Genomic DNA, 22,266 nt, shown 5'->3' with positions numbered 1-22,266 from the left:
TTCTTGATATACAAACATAGAATCTAAAAATAATGTCAATTACCTGTAAATTACGCTTCATTATAATAAGTTTATCCTCCCAAGAAAGTACGTCACCATTCATATGTCCAGTCATGGCTAGAAAATTTTAGAAGTAGCTCTGGAAGAGAAAAATAAAAAAAATAAGAGAAAACTTTAGGCAAATAAAAAAAAAAATATCATAATACTTTTAACCTTAGACTAAATTACTTGCATTTTAAAAAATATATATAGTAACAAGGCAGTGAACAGAGTTTGTAACGATTTTTTTTTTCTCAAATCAAGCCCTCTCTATGTACTGTTAAAATAAAATCTTATTACAGAAACAACTAATTATTTTTGCTTTAATTTTTCAACCTAATTGGTCATTTTGATGATCATGGCAGTCTAGTAAATTACATGACAGCAAATTTTTTCTCCTTTAATGACAAGTTAGTGTTTAAAGATTAATAATGACCATGAAAACAAATAAAGTAAAAAAAAAAAAAAAAGCACTAGTCATATTTTGGGCTTGAATATAATTTCTGCAATGAATATTTTTGTTAGGGCTAAACTTCCTCGAGTGATCATTCAGGGTATTTCCAATACCCCAAATGTAATTTGACTCTTGCTCATTTACAGGATGCTGCTCCTAAAATCATTTTACTGCCAAAAAAACTGTCTTTCATTGACTATCTGAAAGTAGCAAGCCACTGATTCACTGGATTCTGCATATTTTGTCAGTAAAATTTCAAAAATCACCAGGGCGTTTGAAAGACCCAATGGAAGGTTAAATGTATATCATCAGCTACTAATGCACATGCATGCATGCACACATATTAATTTTATTTAATTACATACTACTAAGTGTGAAAATAATTGAAATATTTATATAAAGATAACATTGTAATTTCAAATAATAATAATAATAATATTTAAAATAAGCTTTAAATACTTAACAGAATTTTTCAAAGAAAATACCATTTCTGCTTGATCTAAGAGCTTCTACAGTGGCTAATATTAAATTAAAATCCAGAAAAACATAAATCTTAAAAGATATTCAGATCCAGAGATTGGATATCATCAAAACTTAATTATCTACTAGTACAATGAAATGGTCCATTGCCAAAGCAACACTAATCACGTTGAACAGGAGAACTATATTTTATGCATGCTGAAACCCTACTCCTTTCTCTTGAGATCAGTTAACTGAGCCCTAAATGAAAGTGCCTTTAGAAATTCTTCCCATCTATGACAGAGTTCAATCTAAAATTTTTCCGAATGAGTGAAAAGTGCTGAAACTACTACATATTACATAGAACAAATAAGCATTACTGGAAACCTGGATACAGGGATGGATCCAGGCATGGCTAATAGGGCTTGAGCCCTTGGCCCCCCTCAAGTCCAGGGGTCTTAAAAAACCTAACTTGTATTTTTTTTTGTGTTAGGGTATTATTATGAACTTGTAAAATGTTTTTATTTATTATTTACAGTACGTACAGACACTCTTGACATTCGGATTTAAATGATTAATGGTTATTACAACCATGAAACAGCTTTTCAACCAAAATCCTCTACAAATCAAGATGTTTTCACGATCAGAACATTAGTGGTAGTGGATACTGTATTTGCTCTGACATGACCCTGGGAGAACCAAGCTCCCACTTTTCACAGTCTAACCCCATTTCATAGTTTCTCACTAATATTCCACATGTTATTGTTAATGAATCTTTACTAACAATAACATGAGAAATATTAATGAGAGAGGAAGTAATAGCCCCTTTTAATTGACCACAGATTTAACTGATTGTGCCATGACATCATACTAATACCTAAAAGGGTCCCAACTAAGAACACACCATCCCTGGGCTTCCCCAAGAACCTAGATATGCCCCTGCCTGGATAATGTCATTTCTGGAAAGCAAAAAAAAAAAAAAAAAAAAAAAAAAAAGAAAAAAGTACAACTGAATTACATATTTATCTAATCTTCAAATATTAGCTGGAATATTATAACCTGTGCCAAATTAAGAAAGCAATAAAATAATATCCCTAAATGAAACATAACCCAATTACAACTGAAAATCATATTCTCTATAAACAAATAAAACCATATTGTAGCCAAATTTGTAGTTCAAAAATAAAAATTCCCTCTTTTGCAGAGGAGCTACAAGAAAATTATAAAATCAAAAACCATATGACTTATAATGTAGGTAAGTCACATCCAGCCTAACACAACCACTGAAGGGTAACATCACACTAAATATTCTTATGAAAGTTAGAATGCTGTTTACTTAGTATTCTACTAGAATACTCCTTCCAGAGCTCATAAAACACACTGTTGTCGATCTCTGGATGTTTATATAACATGGGCACAAACCAGAAATATTATTTCAAGGCTATCAGAAAGGAAGAAAAAGCTACTCTATACACTTCCCAAGGTTAAAATAAAAAGATCATGACTTGCATATCAATAAGTTTTGTAAGTAGATGGCCAACTTTCCAGATGAACACCTTGGCCTCTAAAAATAATATGAAAGAGTTCCAAAAAATTATCTTTAACATAACAGCATGCCTGACCAGTTTAATAACTAATAATTATACAGCTAAAAATTATCATTTTATAACATTCTAATGAAAAAAGCTATTGTAATATATAAAGACAAATCATTTATCAGTGACTCAACATATTAATCTTGTGCTTCTGATCTTCCAAAACCCCACACTCAAAAAATGCCTTTGTTTTTAAGGAATTGTATTTAAAATTATTAGTAATATATTTGTTAACTTATATGAGCTTAATGCCAAATTTTATACTGAATTAACAGAAATATAAAATATAAATAAAAAAATATTAGTTACAAAAACACAGAAAATGAGAAAAAAAACTGCATTAAGAAATCAAAGAGTAAACTACCAATCATTACCTTTATTATCAACATGTCATAAAACTTCTGCATGGTTACTTGGTAATAAGCACAACTAATGCGTATGACCAAGGAACTGTCAGAGGTTTCCAAATATGATATTGATAACAAATGTATTATCGTAGTGCAATAAGTACAATAATTGATAGTTAACTCTCAATAAAAATAACTCATAAAGATTGTTGGTGCTAATGATATTAAGCATAAGCAATCTGAGAATTTACAACACAGGTATGAGACATTAAACAAAAAAAAAAGCCATGAGCTGGGGTTAAATTTCAGTGTCTGTAATTTTGCATAATTGGAGGGAGCACATTATGACAGCCTTGTCAATCAAATAAGACCCTGGAGAGATTGTAAAAAGTTCATGGGACAATTTGTTAACAGGAGGGACTAGAATAACAGGACAGGAACCTTTTAAACAGAAAAGGTTTACACCTTTTCTGTTTAATAGAATATTTGCTGATGCCATCAAAGAAGTTAGGTGGGTCAGAAAAATGCTAATTTGGGAGGGATATACTGACCACTAGTTTAATGGCAGTCATAAGAGGCGAAAGTGTTTCTTTAAGTGCATTTCGACATGCCACAGCCTGAAAAGAAAGGCGGGAGGTTAGAGTTACTAAGAGTATGAACAGGTTACATTATATGCTTAGATTTCAGTAATGGTTTTGAAAATAGTTCCACGTGAATGACTGCTGTACAGGCTGGAGTAGTGTGGCACTGGGAGAGGTGAACACTATGGATAATGCATTGCTGAGTGACAGAAAACAGTGATTATTAATGGTCACTGCTCTTCATCAACTAACATTATAAGTAGAGTCCCATCAAAAAGAGAAGTTTGGCCCCTTATTGTTTTTAAAGTCTAAGTTTAAAATGATTAATAATTATATCAAAGTATGTTACTCTAGAAAGGGTTTGTTGTCTTTGGTTTTCTTCGTAAAGAAGTAAAATGAATGGCAAACCACAGTTAAGAATAAAATTGCCTCCTTTGCTTCCCAACAAAAGGTTGCTGGGTGAACATCATTTAATTTTTCAAAAGCTACAAAGTGAAAATAATAAATGATTTGTTAAATCATTAAATTTTTAAATTATTAAAGAATAAAAATGTATTTGTTTTAATACGCATTCATAGAAGGAAAGAAGAAAAGCAAATGGGTAGGAGTACTGAAAAAGCCAAGATATGTAAAGTTGGGGTCCCCAATTGTATAAAGTTTGGGAAACACTGATCTAGAAGGAATTAGTCCTGCATATTACCTGCAGTGCAGGTTGGGTTGCAGGTCAGGTCTTCTGAAATTTTGAAGTTCATGGGTCAGGTGGGGGTTTCAGTTTTTGAAAGTAAATAATTGAATACAATAATAAAAAAATAATTGAATACAATAATAAAAAAATAATTGAATACCAAAAATTAATATATTAAATCATAAAGTAACCGTTTTTTATTAGTTTTATCCCCCTGGGTAACATTATTTGCTAAATTATTGGGTGTGTATCGTAATTTTTAAAATTTATTTTAATTACACATAACTCTACTCCACTACTGATATCTTCATAAATTACATACTTTCACCTAAAATGTACAATTAGTTTTCTAGATTTAAACTTAATTATTTTAACCCCCCTCCCCAAATTGCATTGGGGCACCTCCGTAGCCAGGTGGGCAGGAGCAGCAGGGCACACACTTCTTAATTAGACCAGGGTTCGAGCCCGTGACCACCAAATACGGAGGATGCGGAAAGGTTAGGGAATGACCACCGCGTATCCCCGGAGAAATATGGCCTTAATTGCTAATGCTCCTAAAAAAAAAAAAAAAAACCAATCAAACCAAAACAAATTGCATTGCTAGACAAAAAGTAGACAAAGGTAGAAGACTCGTAGATATACTTTGTGCTGAAAGGAGGACACCATCAAGTTTCTAAAAAATTGCCGATTAAAAAAACACTAAAAACACTTGGGTAAATTCAAAAGGTGTCTGGGACTTCAGGCCCTGCTGTAGGTCATCATGGAACAAATAAATACATGGGCTGTGTAAATACATTCTTAAAATCCTTTAAGAATTTAAATGCATAACAAAATATTTTAAAAATATATATATATGTGTGTAGGAAATAGTCTGAAATGTTTGGAAATAATTCATTACGATTATTTGTACCTGAATATCCTTCTTGTTACCCGGCCCAGGCAGTCCTCTAGCATGTACACTAATGCTAGGAGCATTCTAAATAAATCTGAAGAATATGAAGTACTGATTAAGTCATCAAACGCAGATGTAGGAATAGCAGAAACATGGTGTCACTCAGACATAAGTGATGTCTGAATTTGAATATGGGGAGTACAATGTATACAAGGAGGACAGACAGGACAAGAGGGGGTGGAGGGGTTATGCTCTTAGTTAAGAAGCACATTAAATCTAAGGCACTGCATCCAGTTGGTGTGGGTGATGAATACAATGTTGGATCTGTTTGATGTGATATAAGCACTTGGAAAACAAAATCAGAGTAGGAGTGTATTATAGGCCTAATGACTTTAGTAAATTGATAAGAGGAGTTTACCTCAATATAGTACGTGGAACACTTCCGTATGATACCCTCCAGAAATTAAAACGGAAAAAACGAAAAAATCGGCAACTTACCGGTCCATTAAAGTAAAATATAAATAAAGTAAAATATAAATAATTAAATAATCAATTTAACACAATTCAAAATCAATTCAAAACAATTAAAATTCAAATTAACGTAATTAAAAGAATAACGAAAATATTCAAAACGATCTTCCTTCCTGAAGCTGACAATGCTTTTCGACCGACTGTCGTGATCACAGGAATGAAAATCACCGAATCAGGCTAAACCTGCAACTTAAATAGTGATTATGTGTCTTCGCGCATGCGCGTAAAGGTCCACGCATCGGAGATCAAATATGGCCGCCGAACATTAACAGAATTCTCGTGTAATTTAATTTCAATGGTTTCTGCAATTAATAGTCGCGTATAATTACGTTGAACGTTAAGTATTTTGGCCTCGTTAAATAAAAAAGTATGTTTTTCGTTAATGGCATGAAAGGCTAATTCTGACGCTGCTGAACGAGAAGCACGAACTGAGGCTTCGTGTTGATTTACACGAATATTAAGAGAAAACCGCGTCGAACCCTGATAAGACGAGTCGCAATCACCGCAAGAAATGTTGTATACTAGATCATTAATTTGTGTTGCGAACGCGGAAAGAACCGAGCGATTGTTCAGTATAGTGTGTAACTTCCGTATAGGCCTAGCTATAATTTTAAATTCGGTATCTTTAAAGAATCTGTTAAGCTGTTTGTGCCACTGTTCAACGTATGGGACAGAAATAAAGTATTTTTTGATATTACTATTGTTGATAGGTGCAGTATTTTGTATCCTATCCTTAGCTTGTACCCTAATTCGATTTATTGTGTTAATGGGATAACCCCTGTTCACGAATCTGCTAGTTAATATTTGTATTTCTGAGTCCAAAGCAGAATCCGTCGTTGAATATTTATAGGCATTTAGAAATTGATTAAAGATAATCGATCTTTTGTAGGTGAACGGGTGGTAGCTATTATAATGTAGAAGCATACCGGTGTTTGTGGGTTTTCGATAGATGCTAAATTGTATTTTGTTCGAGTCCCGGGTAAGCGTGAAATTTAGAAAGTTTAATGATTTAGTATCCGTATCTTCCCTTTCCAATGTAAATTTGAGTCTAGAATGAATATTATTAAACGAATGTAAAATGTCTTGGATAGTACTACTATCGGTAATAACTAGAATAGTAGTACTATCCAAGTACTACTATTCTAGTAGTACTTGGATAGTACTAAAACGAATGTAAAATGTCTTGGATAGTACTACTATCGGTAATAACTAGAATAGTAGTACTATCCAAGTACTACTATTCTAGTAGTACTTGGATAGTACTAAATAGTAGTACTATCCAAGACATTTTACATTCGTTTAATAATATTCATTCTAGACTCAAATTTACATTGGAAAGGGAAGATACGGATACTAAATCATTAAACTTTCTAAATTTCACGCTTACCCGGGACTCGAACAAAATACAATTTAGCATCTATCGAAAACCCACAAACACCGGTATGCTTCTACATTATAATAGCTACCACCCGTTCACCTACAAAAGATCGATTATCTTTAATCAATTTCTAAATGCCTATAAATATTCAACGACGGATTCTGCTTTGGACTCAGAAATACAAATATTAACTAGCAGATTCGTGAACAGGGGTTATCCCATTAACACAATAAATCGAATTAGGGTACAAGCTAAGGATAGGATACAAAATACTGCACCTATCAACAATAGTAATATCAAAAAATACTTTATTTCTGTCCCATACGTTGAACAGTGGCACAAACAGCTTAACAGATTCTTTAAAGATACCGAATTTAAAATTATAGCTAGGCCTATACGGAAGTTACACACTATACTGAACAATCGCTCGGTTCTTTCCGCGTTCGCAACACAAATTAATGATCTAGTATACAACATTTCTTGCGGTGATTGCGACTCGTCTTATCAGGGTTCGACGCGGTTTTCTCTTAATATTCGTGTAAATCAACACGAAGCCTCAGTTCGTGCTTCTCGTTCAGCAGCGTCAGAATTAGCCTTTCATGCCATTAACGAAAAGCATACTTTTTTATTTAACGAGGCCAAAATACTTAACGTTCAACGTAATTATACGCGACTATTAATTGCAGAAACCATTGAAATTAAATTACACGAGAATTCTGTTAATGTTCGGCGGCCATATTTGATCTCCGATGCGTGGACCTTTACGCGCATGCGCGAAGACACAATCACTATTTAAGTTGCAGGTTTAGCCTGATTCGGTGATTTTCATTCCTGTGATCACGACAGTCGGTCGAAAAGCATTGTCAGCTTCAGGAAGGAAGATCGTTTTGAATATTTTCGTTATTCTTTTAATTACGTTAATTTGAATTTTAATTGTTTTGAATTGATTTTGAATTGTGTTAAATTGATTATTTAATTATTTATATTTTACTTTATTTATATTTTACTTTAATGGACCGGTAAGTTGCCGATTTTTTCGTTTTTTCCGTTTTAATTTCTGGAGGGTATCATACGGAAGTGTTCCACGTACTATATTGAGGTAAACTCCTCTTATCAATTTACTAATATTATTATCAACGTAGAACATATTGAGTATTACAGCTCTGATTCATACTATCTAAGGCCTAATGACTATAATGAGTATACCAAACAGTTATACACAGAAATACAGCTGGGTCAGCAAATCAGAATGTAAAGATTTTAACTTTCCAGATGCTGACTGGAATTTGTGGTTTGGTCACTCACACACTAGCAAGACTTTTGTGGATTTCTTGGATGACTGTTTTCTATAGCAGCATATTAGAAGCAACAAGAAGAAGCAATACTCCTGATCTGGTTATCAGCAGCGATTCTTCATGCATTAAGAATCTGCAGGTAAAAGACCCCCTGGGTGGCAGTGATCAGAGTGTACTAATGTGGAATTTTAATTAAAGACATACCTATGGTAAAGGTTTTTGCTTTTGTAAAGGTGACCACAGTGGTCTCAGACAGTTTTATATTCTATGCAGTGGGACCAACTAATGATGTTACCAACAGCAAATTCTAAATGGGAAGCATTCAGGGAAGTAATCATAGAAACTACTAGGCTTTTCATGTCAAAGAAATACTGTTCAAGGTTTAGATCTAAATGGACATCAGATGAACTACTGAGACACGTGGCAGAAAAGAAAAGTGCGTGGGATGCATATAAATTATCAGGTGATAGAGAAGCCTATGGTAGATATAAATTAATCTTTAACCATAATTATGAGCACTTACATTGGATTCAGGGGAGGTCCCTGTGGACTGAAGATGTGTGAATGTATCCCCAATTCATAAAAGGGAGGGATAAAATGGTGATGTGAGTAACTAGATATGTTAGCTTAAAGTCTCTTTGGGGGAAAATAATGGAATCACTGGTTAAAGAAGTAATACAGGACCATCTGGACAGGCATGCAATCATACTGCAATCACAGCATGGATTTGTTAAGAGGTGCCTTGTCTAACCAATCTGATAGGTTACTATGATGTAGGATGCAAAAAATAATTTTTACATCATATACTTGGAGTTCGGGAAGGCTTTTGATACTGTTGCACATAAAAGACTGCTGTACAAACTGGAGCAATGTGGTATTAAGGGCAAGTTACTGCTATGGACATAGGAATGGTTAAGTGGAAGAAGACAGACTGGTTATTAATGGGCATTGCTCTTCATGGACTAATGTTATTAGTGGAGTTCAGTACTGGGACGATTGTTGTTTTCAATATTTATTGATGATAATGATGAAAGTATATCAGGCTTAATGTCTAAGTTTACAGATGATACAAAGGTTGGCAGGGTGGTTAATGACAGTAATCAGGGTGAGCTACTGCAACAAGATCTAGGAAAATTGGGTGAATGAGCTGAGAAAAGGCAGTTGAAGTTCAACATTGACAAATGCAAGGTACTACATGTGGATAACAGTAACCCCAGAGTAACTTATCAACTGTGTGGTAGTACCTGGGGGTAATTGTGCAGCCAAACATGAAATTCTCTGAGCAGTGCAGATATGCTGCCAGGGCAGCTCAAGGGATTTTGTCAATGATATACAGAAACTGCTAACAGGGATATGAAGGTGAGTATCCCTTTGTATAAGAACATGGTAAGGCCACATCTAGAGTACAGTCTGCTATAACGCGGTACATGTGTTCCTAAAAATCTCCGGGTTATGGTATTTCGCGCATTAAAAACAAAAGGACTTATGGGAAAAATAGGGATAGGGGTAGAGCACTCAAAAAAAAAAAAAAAAAAAAAACATGTTCAGTATGGTAAGTAAAACAGTAAAAAAAAGTTAGAATCCCAATAATATTGATAACAGAGGTTTAAACATCTTAAATTTCTAATAAATATTACAGTAAATGTAGCACTTTACCTTGAGAGTATACGAAGTTTGTTTGATCAATTTCTGTTCGCTGACACCTTTTTTTTTTTTTTCCTGGATTGTAAAATTTAAAACATTAAAAAAGATGAGCAATTAAAAATGACGAACACAGCATGCACAAAAGAGAAGATACTGAAAATTTATTTGTTTTTTATATGAGTGAAGAAGAAGAAGGGGAAACACATCTCACCATTATGTAAAAACCCAGAGAATTCCAGCTATTGGTAGTATTGCAAATGCAATAAGATCGAGTTTGCTACCCGATAATTAGATTGCGCTAACAGAAAAGCCCAATAAATCAGGAACTGCAAATTGTTTTTAGTGTTTTATGATAGTGACCTCCAGAAATGTGCTCATTCGTTCACGCTATCCTGCCTCACAAAATTTCTGTTTAAACAGAAAATTTTGTGAATACAGTGAATGATAAGTTTGATAACAGTGTCTCCGACCAATACAATTACAGTAAATGGGAACTATAGCTCTCAACACATTTGACGTTTGACATTTTTTAAGTTTCGTAAACTTGTTATGTATTACTGCACAGGTCACTACGTTCAGCTTGGTGCTGGGTTTACATTCACCTGGTGTTACTTGCAGATGAAATCATGCATGAGCCAATGCAAAAATCGCATTGTTCCCTAATATACCAATCATGTTGGAGCAAATTCGCATTTCGAAAATGCGCGTTATAGCAGAACTGACTGTATTGTATATAGGCCTGGAGGCCTCACTTTAAGAAGGATGTAGATCTGCTGGAATGGGTGCAGAGAAGGGCAACCAGACTGGTGAAGGCAACAAAAGAGTGCTCTTACCTACAAAGCTTCAGTTCTGCAAATTGCAGCATCTTGAGACTAGGCACCTGTGGGGAGATCTGATTGAAGTGTTTAGATCCTTGAACGGATTGAGTAAGCTGAATGTCAATGGCATTCTTCCACTTGTGGAGACTACACACACGAGGGGACATAAATTCAAGTTGAGGAAGGATTGTTTGTTATTTGGTTTTTAGGAGCATTAGCAACTAAGGCCATATTGCTCCAGGAATATGCGGTGGTCATTCCCTGACCTTTCTGCATCCTCCGTATTTGGTGGTGATGGGCTCAAACTCCGGTCTAATCAAGAAGCATGTGCTACACACTGCTGCTCCTTCCCACCTGGCTACGGAGGCGCCATTGAGGAAGGATGGTTGTAGGATAGATGTGTAGAAGTTTGCCTTTGGCCAGCTGGTGTTTGATTGTCGGAACAGGCTTCCATCTATTTTTGTGGAAGTGGATGGGTTGAATAAATTCAAGGAAGAAGTAGACAAAGTCTTGGAGGGTACAGATGGGTGAACTGTGTAGATTTTTTTCTTCTTTTTGGCTGATGGTATATCAGCTTGTAGCTTGTTTTCTTGCATCATCTGCCATTACTACTACTATTTTTCACCATCTGAATTATCTCCGATTATGATTTTATTTTTGTTGTTGGTATGCATTTACATTAAATTGCTATGGATTATGAAAATTGTACTCAGTTCTTCAGAATTGAAAATTTAATCTACACTGAAAATGAAATCTTTCAGCTGAAAGAAGTACACCATTAAAAGTTTCTGAAAAATTGCAGATTAAAAAACACTAACTTAGGGTTGCATTCACTGGAGTAAACTGAAAATTACTGTATAATTTAGCTTATGACCAGGCATAAAAAATCATTTGCATTTTTTACTGTTTATTAAAATTATTTTTAGCAAATGGTATATTTGATTTGAATTTTCATGGTGCAAGGACAACTTATGCCATGATGCACTAAACCAGTGGTTTTCAACCTTTATTTTTAATAATGACGCCCTTAAGAATTTTCTGCCTGTTAGACTCTCTCTCTCTCTCTCTCTCTCTCTCTCTCTCTCTCTCTCTCTCTCTCTCTCTCTCTCTCTCTCTCTCTCTCTCTCTCTCTGTGTGTGTGTGTGTGTGTGTGTGTGTGTGTGTGTGGGTGTGTAAATATATATGATAAAGATGCAATGAAATTACTAAAAGTCTTAGTAAGCAGGAATGAGAAATTAAAATTTAAAAAAATTTATATAAAAAATATATAAGAGTGGGTTATGGATCCAGGGTACTATGGTAAATGTAGAAAAAACTGGCAACCATAATGAAGAATAGACAAAAAAGTAATTATCAGTGAATTTGTGTATTTGGTAGGCGAGTTGAGCTATCAGGTGTAATAACCATGGAAGAATTGAGAGAACAGGTATGCCAAAAAACAAATTATCTGAAATAAAATGCAGTTAATATAAGCATAATTATTGTAAGTACCTAAAGCTGAGGGTCCTAGGACTTTAACTACTTTGTCAGGAAGGTCGGCAGTAAAAATCTTAGGACCCACCGCAATAAGCCAGGTCTTTGTTACAGTGGCTCCTACGATTTTCGCTGCCGACCCCCCCACCAAAAAAAAAATGTTTACAGCCCCTTCAAATATCAAAAAAAATATAGCGGACCCCTATATATATATATATATATATATATAGAGAGAGAGAGAGAGAGAGAGAGAGAGAGAGAGAGAGAGAGAGAGAGAGAGAGAGAGAGAGAGAGAGAGAGAGAGACAAATATATGCATATGTTTCTGTGTGTGTATACAGGGTGTCTCAAATATATTGGTACAAACGTTTAGGGGAGGTAGGTAACATCTAAAGGAATGTGAATCGCATAGGAACCCATAACTGGAAACATCACCGTAAGTCGGTACACGGCGCTGTTCATCAGTTTGCGACAGGGAAAATTTCTGGTTTACTCATTCAAGCAGTAGTCGCCGCACGAAGAGCATGCATCGATATACGAACTGTGAGCTGGCAGACATGCACCTAGTGTATGGATTAGCAGAGGGCCCACACGGTGTGCACCCTCATGCGGCACAACATCGCTTCGCAATAAATGTGTGGGCAGGTATGGTCGGTGACTGCTCAGTCGGCCCATACCTGTTACCATCCCGCATGAACTCCGCTAAATATCGGATCTTTCTTGAACAAGTTCTACCAGGGTTACTTGACGATGTTCCAGCAAATGTGAGATGCAACATTTGGTTTCAACATGACAGAGTGCCTGCCCATTATGGAAGATGTGTTCGTGACCATTTGAACAGGCGTTTTGGGCGTCGATGGATTGGCCATGGTGGACCCGTTGCCTGGTCCCCACGCTCACCTGATTTATTGAGCCTTGATTTCTTTCTGTGGGGGACCCTCAAATCTATCGTGTATGAATCGCCTGTGGAGATGGAAATGGATCTCGTGGCGAGACTCGTCTGCGCTGCTGCTACTATCAAAGAAACTCCAGGTGTGTTCGACCGTGTCCGCCAATCCATGCTTCGTCGGTGTCACGCATGCATCGCGTCTCATGGTGGAACCTTCGAGCATCTGTTGTAACATCATGAAATGCATCCATCTCATACTCCACTGTTAATATTATGTCAAATAAATGTTTGCCACTAATTACTGTGTTGTGTCATTTCTGCTTCTCGTGCCTCTGCTACTACTTTCCCGTGACGTTTCCGGTTATGGGTTCCTATGTGATTCACATGCCTTTAGATGTTACCTACCTCCCCTAAATGTTTGTACCAATATTTTTGAGACACCCTGTATATGTATGAACACTGAGTTTTCTGAAAAAAAAAAACTCAAAGTTTTATGTTTAAAACAACTCAACTTTATTTATTCTTATTTTTACACAAATATATAACAACTTTATTTTTCATCAATTTTCTATGCATAGAATGAATAATTTGACCAGTTCCAGAGGATCCATTTTGCAGACCCCCTTGGAACTGGTCTACGGACCCCAGTTTTGGAAATGCTAACCTAGATTACTATTCTATTCTTATAGGTGGTTTTCATTCAAGCTTTCCCTTCCTATTAGAAGGGTTATCCTAATGAACTGGAACTTTAAAAAAGTCAAAATCCACTCTTTGAACAGGTTTAGATATTGTGGATTGATGATCAAATCACTTTTTCTACTGATGAATAACTCTAGAAAATACCTTTTGAAGAAAGATTCCTTGAACAGATATCAATGGTAAGAATGATCTGTTAAGATTTCAAAGCTGGAAAAGTGGTTCTGAAATCCTAAGCGCAATCTTCACAGACCTGTCTACATTCACAGATTAGATCAGCACAAGCAACTTACTCTCCACTTTACTAGTTAAAGTAAAATGGAGTTAGCAATTTTACTAGCTAACAGTTCTTGTCAGGTTATGAATAATTTCCTTAATTCTTGCAAATTGTGACCTATCAGGGGAACTTAAAGATGGTGAAAAAAAATTAGTATAGCAGATGAGAAACCAGTGATGGCATGTTTTGCAAGAACCAATTCTCTGAAGCTCACTTTTCCAGTCATCTTCTAAGAACAGCATTGTGCAATCACTACAGAATTATTTTTTAGTATTCCTAGTTCACTGTTTGACCATATGGGGCAAATTTATAATGAACAATGACTGGTGAATCAAAAAAATACAATAAGCATGATCAGCTCATTCTGAGATTATCTAGCTCCTTAGAGCCTTAGAGAAAATGGAGTTTTGCATTCTGGACCAGGCTTTGTTTCCAGATCGCAGCCAAACACCCACATTTTGTCACCAGTAATGATGAAATAAACAAAGCAACAAGCTGAAGGTTCTGACATACAAGAACTCACTGATCTCTGTAATCAGTGAGGATGCAAGACACAAACTTGGCTGAAACATGTCGCACTATCATATCTTGTATTAAAACCAACTGATGTGCTCCACAAGAAATACCAATTTCATTAACAACTTTTTGGATAGTTAATCACTCCTGATCACCACAAAAATGCACAACTGAATCACTGGTTTTTGAAGTGAATAGCAACCAGAGCAAGGATCATCCTCGATAGACAAGCAGCCTCCTTTAAACTTTGAAACCCACTGAAAAGTTTTCAAACAACATAGTGTCTTCTCCAAAAGTTGATTTTAAAGCTTTGCATATATTTCTGTTGCACTTTTCTCTAATATGAAACAAAATTTGATGCAAATTCACTGCTCAGTAGTCACTCATTTTAAAATGGAGTAAAAAAAAATATAAAACGATACCTATTCAAAGCATCCTAATTCAGACTAACTGCAGACAAATAAAGGCCTTGCGCATATTTCTACTGCATTTATCCCTAATTTGCAACAAAATCTGATGTAAAGTCACACATTTTAAAATGAGATGAAACAAAGAAAAGCACAAGTATTCAGTGCACACTAATTCAGACTGCAAATAAATGGGCGATTCATGTGTTCCTAAATCTAGATGAGTCACCAAACATGTTGCCACAGATCATAACTCACTATGACACCACAATTTCAAGATACAGATAAATGGGTCTCCAAACTTTTTTGATCATATCTCATATAATAAATTTGACTAGATCTACATGATGATGACCCCTAACATTTAATCCTTACTGTTATTATTATTTTTTAATCTTTGTATGCACATCAATTGCTCCATCTAAAAAGGAGTGCATGTTTCAGCTCAATATAAATAGTGACATATCAATTTACATAAGACATTAAGTTTATGTATCAAATTAGCAGTACAGTAAACCCCCGCTATTTGCGGTCGCTGATTTAATATAAAATGAAACCTAAAAAAATGTGAATTTTAAACCACCGTAAACATTTTCCGCCATAAAAAAAAACATATGCGTGGCTAAAATCATCTTTTCCAGTCAAAACAGCACTCAGTGGATGGGGGGAGAGGGGTGACAAAATCGCGAGCTTGGATGTTTCTCGCTAATCCTTGTTCAGTGCGTTATGCACTTCTTATGTTAGGTTTCATCGTTTGCTTTTAATTTATATGCTTATAAATTGAATAAATTTATCAATTTATAAATTGATATGCTTACAAAAGTGATAAATCTACTGTTTTGCAGTGTAAAACAGACTTTTTCGAGTGTGTTAACGGAAGAAAGTGACTTTATTGTGGACAAGTTCTTTCTAACCCGTACAAAAATATGGCTACGAATAACAAGGGAAATGTGAAAATATCAAAGGTGGTGATGACATTAGCGAATAAAACTGAGTTATTAGACAAAATTTCTAATGGTGAAAGTGTCTCCTCAGTGGCAAAACATTATAAAATCAATGAGTGAATGGTACGATCAATCAAAAAATCGGAAGAAAAAATCCGCCGCAGTGTCCGTGAAAACATGCTAATTGCTTCAAAAATTTTGCTCTGTAACTAGTGATGTTAAATTTAAAAAAATAGAAAAAGCTTTAAATCTGTGGATAGATGACCGATCTCAAAATAAAATTCCGTTAAGTTCACTCATAATTCGTGAAAAGGCAAAACTCCTTTATCAACACTTCAGCAAAACTGGTGATAGCACTGTCGGGATAAGTTTTTCAGCTAGCAAAGGCGCTGGTTTGAAATTTCTAATAAATATTACATTTAATATTAAATTGTTTCTTATTTTCATTTCGATACCATATGCTTGCAATTCACTATGTACATAGTCATATTATGAAGGTACATAAACACATACATGGACAAAATTTTAGACTAGTTTTTCTTATATATTGTAACTATATAAGAAAATATATAACTCAGTATATAACTCAATATATATATATAACTCAGTATATAACTCAATATATATATAACTCAGTATATAACTCAATATATAACTCAGTATTCGCGGCATTTCTCAGGAACGTAAATACAGTAAGTAAGTAAATACTTACTTACTGTATTTACTTATGAAAATGCAATACACATCAATATGAAATACAGCCTTCATGAACAGCAATACAAATGATCAAACATCACAACAGGGAGTTGGAAAGATGGAAAGTGTCATCTTTTCAACCTCCCTATAGTTACGTTTGGTATTTGTAATACCAGGAATAGTGTAATACCAGGCAACTCATACATCATAGATATAGCTTGTCATTGGGTTGTTGCAGTATTCAAACTGTCTACCTACCCAGTGAGGTGATGGCAATCAAGGCAAAATCATGGTCTGGGTAGTGGCATATACTTCAAATAAATAGCAATACTGTATACTCCTCCATTGAAGACGTGGCTTTTATTTAGTGCAATATCACGGTAACTCTTAGCAAAATGGCTTTACAATATGAGGTTGATGAACTAAATAAAAAACATGTTTGCTCACTGATATGTATACAACGAAGCTATCTCCTATTTGTATAATAACCCCAGGGGCTCAACATCTGGTGAGTATGGGCTTGGCACACCCAGGGTCCTGAGCTGGATATCATCATTCTTCTCTTCCTTGGTGATTCCCTTTTATTTCTCTCTCTCTTGGGGTAGTTCAGAAATTTTTTTTTTTGGCTAGTGCAGCATAAGCCTCAGGCTTCCTTGCATCATATGGCTAATAATAATAATAATAATAATAATAATAATAATAATAATGTCCTACTGTCAAAACTGTATCAACAGAGCTCCATAAGTCATTTTAAAAACTGATTATTTTAGAGGAAAAGACTATCTTTTAAATATCACTTATGTTAGGATATATTTCATAAATAAATTAACAGAAATTTCTAAATTGCAATTAAATATTTCCAGAAATAAGTTTTCACTATTGCATCACCCAACATGCATTGTTGTAATATCGTGAGTGTCCTAAAGGTACAGTATATCTATAGTGTTACTTTTTATATACAAAATTATATAAACAAACAGCATACATTTTGCTCGATCGCTGTATTCGGCAAATATGTTATCAATAAATCTTCATATGCGTAGTTGCAAAACTATAAAACGAAGAGTGATGCAACTGTCAGTCATACATACAATTATAGCAGCCAGACACTATTGTCATGTGCAATATTTCACTCAGTTTCAGAAAAACTTATTACATCAAAGGCTTAATTCATTATTCTACAAGAAGAACTATATAAACTTAATGAATAGAACGACAAATTATACACGAAAATAATCTTTACCTGAATACGAAGAAGGAATATGTATAATATTTCTAGAGGGGAGAATTAACTGGCGAGATTGCGCGACTCAGAAAGAGCGATCGAACCACAGTACACGTAACCTACTACTTCAGCATCGGCTTCCGTTTACAAACAGCAAAAAAAAAAAAAACACAGCCACAGCGCATACTGCCCTCTCATGGAACAGTTCTGAAGTAGGCCAACTGTCCCAAAAATTTACTATATGAATTTTTACAGTAGGCGACTCGAGTCTCTAAAATTTTTAAAACAGGAGGACTGAACACAAAACTGACAACTTTTCGAAACCGCTTCAGACTTTAACTATTTCCATTGAGGTGTGCTCAATTAAATTAGTAACATTTTCGATAAAAGGGCTTAATCGCACTTGTTACATTAGTTTTGCTCATTGTATTTCATATTGATAAGAAAAAAGACCGACTTAAAAGACTTAATTAACATCCAGGAAGTTTTTAGAATGAAAAAATGATTGTTATATGATTGATGTGTTTAACACCAAAGCAACAAAGGTTGTGAAGTGTCAGTATATTTTAGCTGTAATACTTGGTATTTTTCGTCGGTGTGTGCAAGGTTTCTGGATGAAAATCCGATTTTCTGGGCGATTAATCCATGTCTTCCTCCCACATAATAGACTAATTCCCCAGGTTTAAAAAAAAATGAAAAAAGCACTTCCCCTCCGGACGGAAGGCTGCGATCCTAACCACAGTGCTACCAGCGAGGTCCACTAAAAAACAAACCGAGTTAGGGACTTAGTTCCTAGTTTGCCACTTAGAGGGAAACCAATCATGAGATACATATAAAATGCAGTTACTTGTGAGGATTACAAAATTTCCAATATACCCCCAGATACATCTATCCATTGTATCCTTCATTACTACTGCAACGAAAGAATCTACATTGTACACTTGGAAAAGATGTTCAGACCAAAAATATGTAGATTGAGTTATCTGATTTTTGGAAATAATTAGTTCTTCAGAATGGAGAGAACACAGAAGAACACCATTCTAGTTCTATATATGATCGCTAATGTCATATATACGTAATTAACTATCTCCTGTTCCTCAAGATCGTGAAGAGCGTTTCTTTTCGTATAATCTTCCATTTCTGTCACTAGTACATCAATATGAAATATAACAACTCACCCAACTAAAACAGTGATTATAAACACTCTCCTTTTCATGCCATATGGAATACTTTAGAGTTCTAATCCCGTAAAAACGGAGGAACCAATGTATTTTTACACACCATTCCCAGTTAGTCTCTCTCTCTCTCTCTCTCTCTCTCTCTCTCTCTCTCTCTCTCTCTCTCGGAAGAGGGCTGCATGATCCTCACCCATAAAGTCGGATTTTTCATCAAGAAAAAATATATACAAAACGAATATAGAGTCTGTTTAAAAACCCCACTTACAAATTTCACAGGTGAACTCACACTGAAACTAAAAAAAAAAACAACCTTCTGTAGACACGTTTTTCCAAACTCACTTAATTATCGTTTGAAGGCAGCGAACTCTGAAATATGCCTGACAAATACAAATAGGAAAATGATGTCCAATTTAGTGGGCTGTCGCAATTGTGCAAGCATGCTACTAGCTTACTAAACATTTGCCTAAAATTCCACTACTTCGTGTGGTCCGAAGGAATTCCAGATTCACTTAGTGATTGATGCCTTTATCTCTTTGGTTGGAGAGAGAGTATGATTAAAACATTCCCTCTGAAAAGACTTAGCCCTGTTATTATTGTATGGCCAGTTCAGATCAGATGTAACAAAAAATAAAAAAAATAAAAAATAAATAAATAAATAAATAAAAACCAAACTCTTACATTAGGGTCACCCGGAAAGTTAATTCACATACATACCCGTGTTTATTGGTATAAGTGGATTATCCAAGAAGTGGGAATCCTTCAACCTCTCGAAATGAGGACAGAATTTCAAAAGTTTGGGAAACTGGGCAAGAAATCGTCGTTTGACCCTCATAATGATGGATGATTAGTTGGATATGAATAAGGAAACGATTTGTCAAATTCAGCAAGAAGATTTAGAGAAAAGCAAACGTTCTGTAAAATTTGTGCCGCAAAGGCTCACGAATGAGCAGAAGCAATGAAGAGTGTCATCGTGCGAAGACTTCATCCAGACTCGTCAACACAATCATAATTTTTTTTTGTTAGTTGTTGGCGCATCGGCTTCTGTGACCATAGTGCACCTCCCAAAGTTTTTGCAGTTTACTCTGATCCAAGCCCGAGGCGGGATTCGAACCCGCGACTTTTGGGTTACCAGGCAGGCACTTCACCCATATGGTTAGCCCGGTCGGTCGGCACAATTATAATTTCCTCAACATTCAATGCTCATTTCAGTGTATTGTCACTGGAGATGAGCATTAGGTGTTTCAGTACGACATAGAGACTGCATCAGAACATGCAGTGGACTTCAAAATCATCACCCAAAACGTTTCATTCACAGAAGTTCATGATCAAGACGACGTTGATCATGTTTTTCGATAAACAGAGGGTACAAACTAAAAAGTAATTTGTACCCGAAGGCGAGCGAGTTATGTTGCATTTATGTGTGGTACTTCAAGGACTACTGGAGTGCATTTTCTTGGCTCTCCAATTTAGAGAGAAAGGCAGCTGGTTCTTGTTTCCCAACAATGGCCTCTTCCATTCTGCACTTGTTGTGAAGATATTTTCGACGCAACGTAGCATTGTACAGATCAATCATCCATCGTACTTTTTTGATCTAGCACCAACACACTTCTTCCTCTTTCCCAAGGTTAAGGCTGCCCTCAAAGCAAAGAGATTTCAGGATTTTGAAAACAAACAAAAACGTAACCGCCAAACTGAACATCATCTCTTTGGATGCCTTCGCTGACTCTTTTCAGAACCTTTTAAAAGGGTTCAATCACTTGACGATTATTTTGAATAAAAATAAAACCATTTTTGAGCTCCCTCACTTCGCATTATTTTTATTGTATCAGTACAGGAACTTTATATATAACTTTATGTCATTCCCTTTATATATATACAGGGTGTCTCAAAAATACAAAATTGTACATGGCATAACTTCAGGAATGAGTTCCTCATATTAGACAATAAAAATATTTTATATCAACATAGTTCCAGAAATGCTTGGTTCCCGAGTTATTAACCGGAATGTCTTATCTCCCACACGTGATTTCCTTCATTACCAGGTACTGAGAGAAAGGTACTCTGGTGGTTTTCCATTCCAACCAGGTACTCAGATCAGGAGCAAGTGGATATGCACTTTATGTACGATTTGGCGGACGGCAATGTTCTGGAGGCTCGTCGTTTGTATCACGAAAGAAGAAGAAGAAGAACTTTTTATTGCATACAAAAGGCTCACTTAATTATCGTTTGAGGGCACCGAACTCTGAACTATGCCTGACAAATACAAATAGGAAAATGATGTCCAATTTAGTGGGCTGTCGCAATTGTGCAAGCATGTTCCTGTTCCGATTTTCCTGTTTTGCTGGACGAACAACCCTGGTTTCTGGAGTGAAAACATTGCTATCTACGCCTGAGATCGACTAACTCAGCCACGGAGTGAAAAAAGCTCATAAACGCTCTTCGCGTCATCGACGGGATTCGAACCCGGGCTTTTTCCACCCGGTGTGGGGAAGACGGTTACGATACCACTGCGCTACCGGCACAGACGTCTTCCCTTCTTAGAATTTATCCACTGGTTCTGCCAAATGGTATTCAACTCATCACTGACGCTGCTTGACTTGGATGACTAAACAAAGACAAAGGCTGCCAGCCTAAGTGGGCAATACAAGATACCCATAATTTCTTTGGAGATTTCTCGCCTAAGAGTAAAAGTCAAGCACAACCTAGCCACGATATCACTAGTTATCTGGAACTTGTTTATGGCTAGGTGCATCCCTTCATAGCTGTAGTGTATCCATCTTCAAATAGGTTCTTCCAAAAGGATAAAGCGTTGTCACAAGATCATAATTATACAGAACTACTTCTAGAAACATGAACCTGAATTAGCCTAGAGCTATGGCCTACCCAGTCAGCAGATTTCAATCCAAATGAGTACCTGTTAGATGAGATATAACGAGTTATTCAGAGCAGAGATCTGAAACAATCCAATTTTTCACCAAATGTGGGATGTCAACATGGACCAGTATTTCTGATGTAAGTGCAGAAATCCAACAAGGTATTTAATTTTATTTTTTTTAGTATTATCGTTGCTCAATGGCACTTTATAGCCAGTCGCAACTACGGTAGAGTAGTGATTATGAGGGATGGTTACTAAACAGATAATACGCAAAATGAAAGAAACACTGGTAATTGAATATATACATATTTAATTTTTTTTACCCCTTGATTGCCTTCCTGCGTATGGTATACGTAAATTTTGAAGCATCATC

At 35.6% G+C, this 22,266-nt stretch overlaps 1 protein-coding gene across 1 annotated transcript in view; it reads right to left on the bottom strand.

The window, feature by feature from the left end:
- The window catches only part of TyrRS (Tyrosyl-tRNA synthetase), a 77,664-nt gene extending 59,712 nt beyond the window's left edge, over nucleotides 1-17,952 (bottom strand). The window contains exons 1-2 of the mRNA XM_090379742.1: nucleotides 17,859-17,952; nucleotides 44-139 (exon numbers count right to left, since the gene is read on the bottom strand). Of these exons, the coding sequence (XP_090235868.1) occupies nucleotides 44-115 (72 nt within the window). The 5' untranslated portion in view covers nucleotides 116-139; nucleotides 17,859-17,952. The remainder of the gene's footprint in view (nucleotides 1-43; nucleotides 140-17,858) is intronic.
- Nucleotides 17,953-22,266: the final 4,314 nt, after the last annotated feature.

This window comes from Mastigoproctus giganteus, chromosome 8 (genome assembly GCF_048544385.1).
Source record: "Mastigoproctus giganteus isolate SK-2022 chromosome 8, ASM4854438v1, whole genome shotgun sequence".
In the NCBI taxonomy this organism is placed as follows: Eukaryota; Metazoa; Arthropoda; class Arachnida; order Uropygi; family Thelyphonidae; genus Mastigoproctus; species Mastigoproctus giganteus.
Note: the sequence above shows the minus strand (reverse complement) of the source record. Positions and strands in the feature narration are given on the sequence as shown.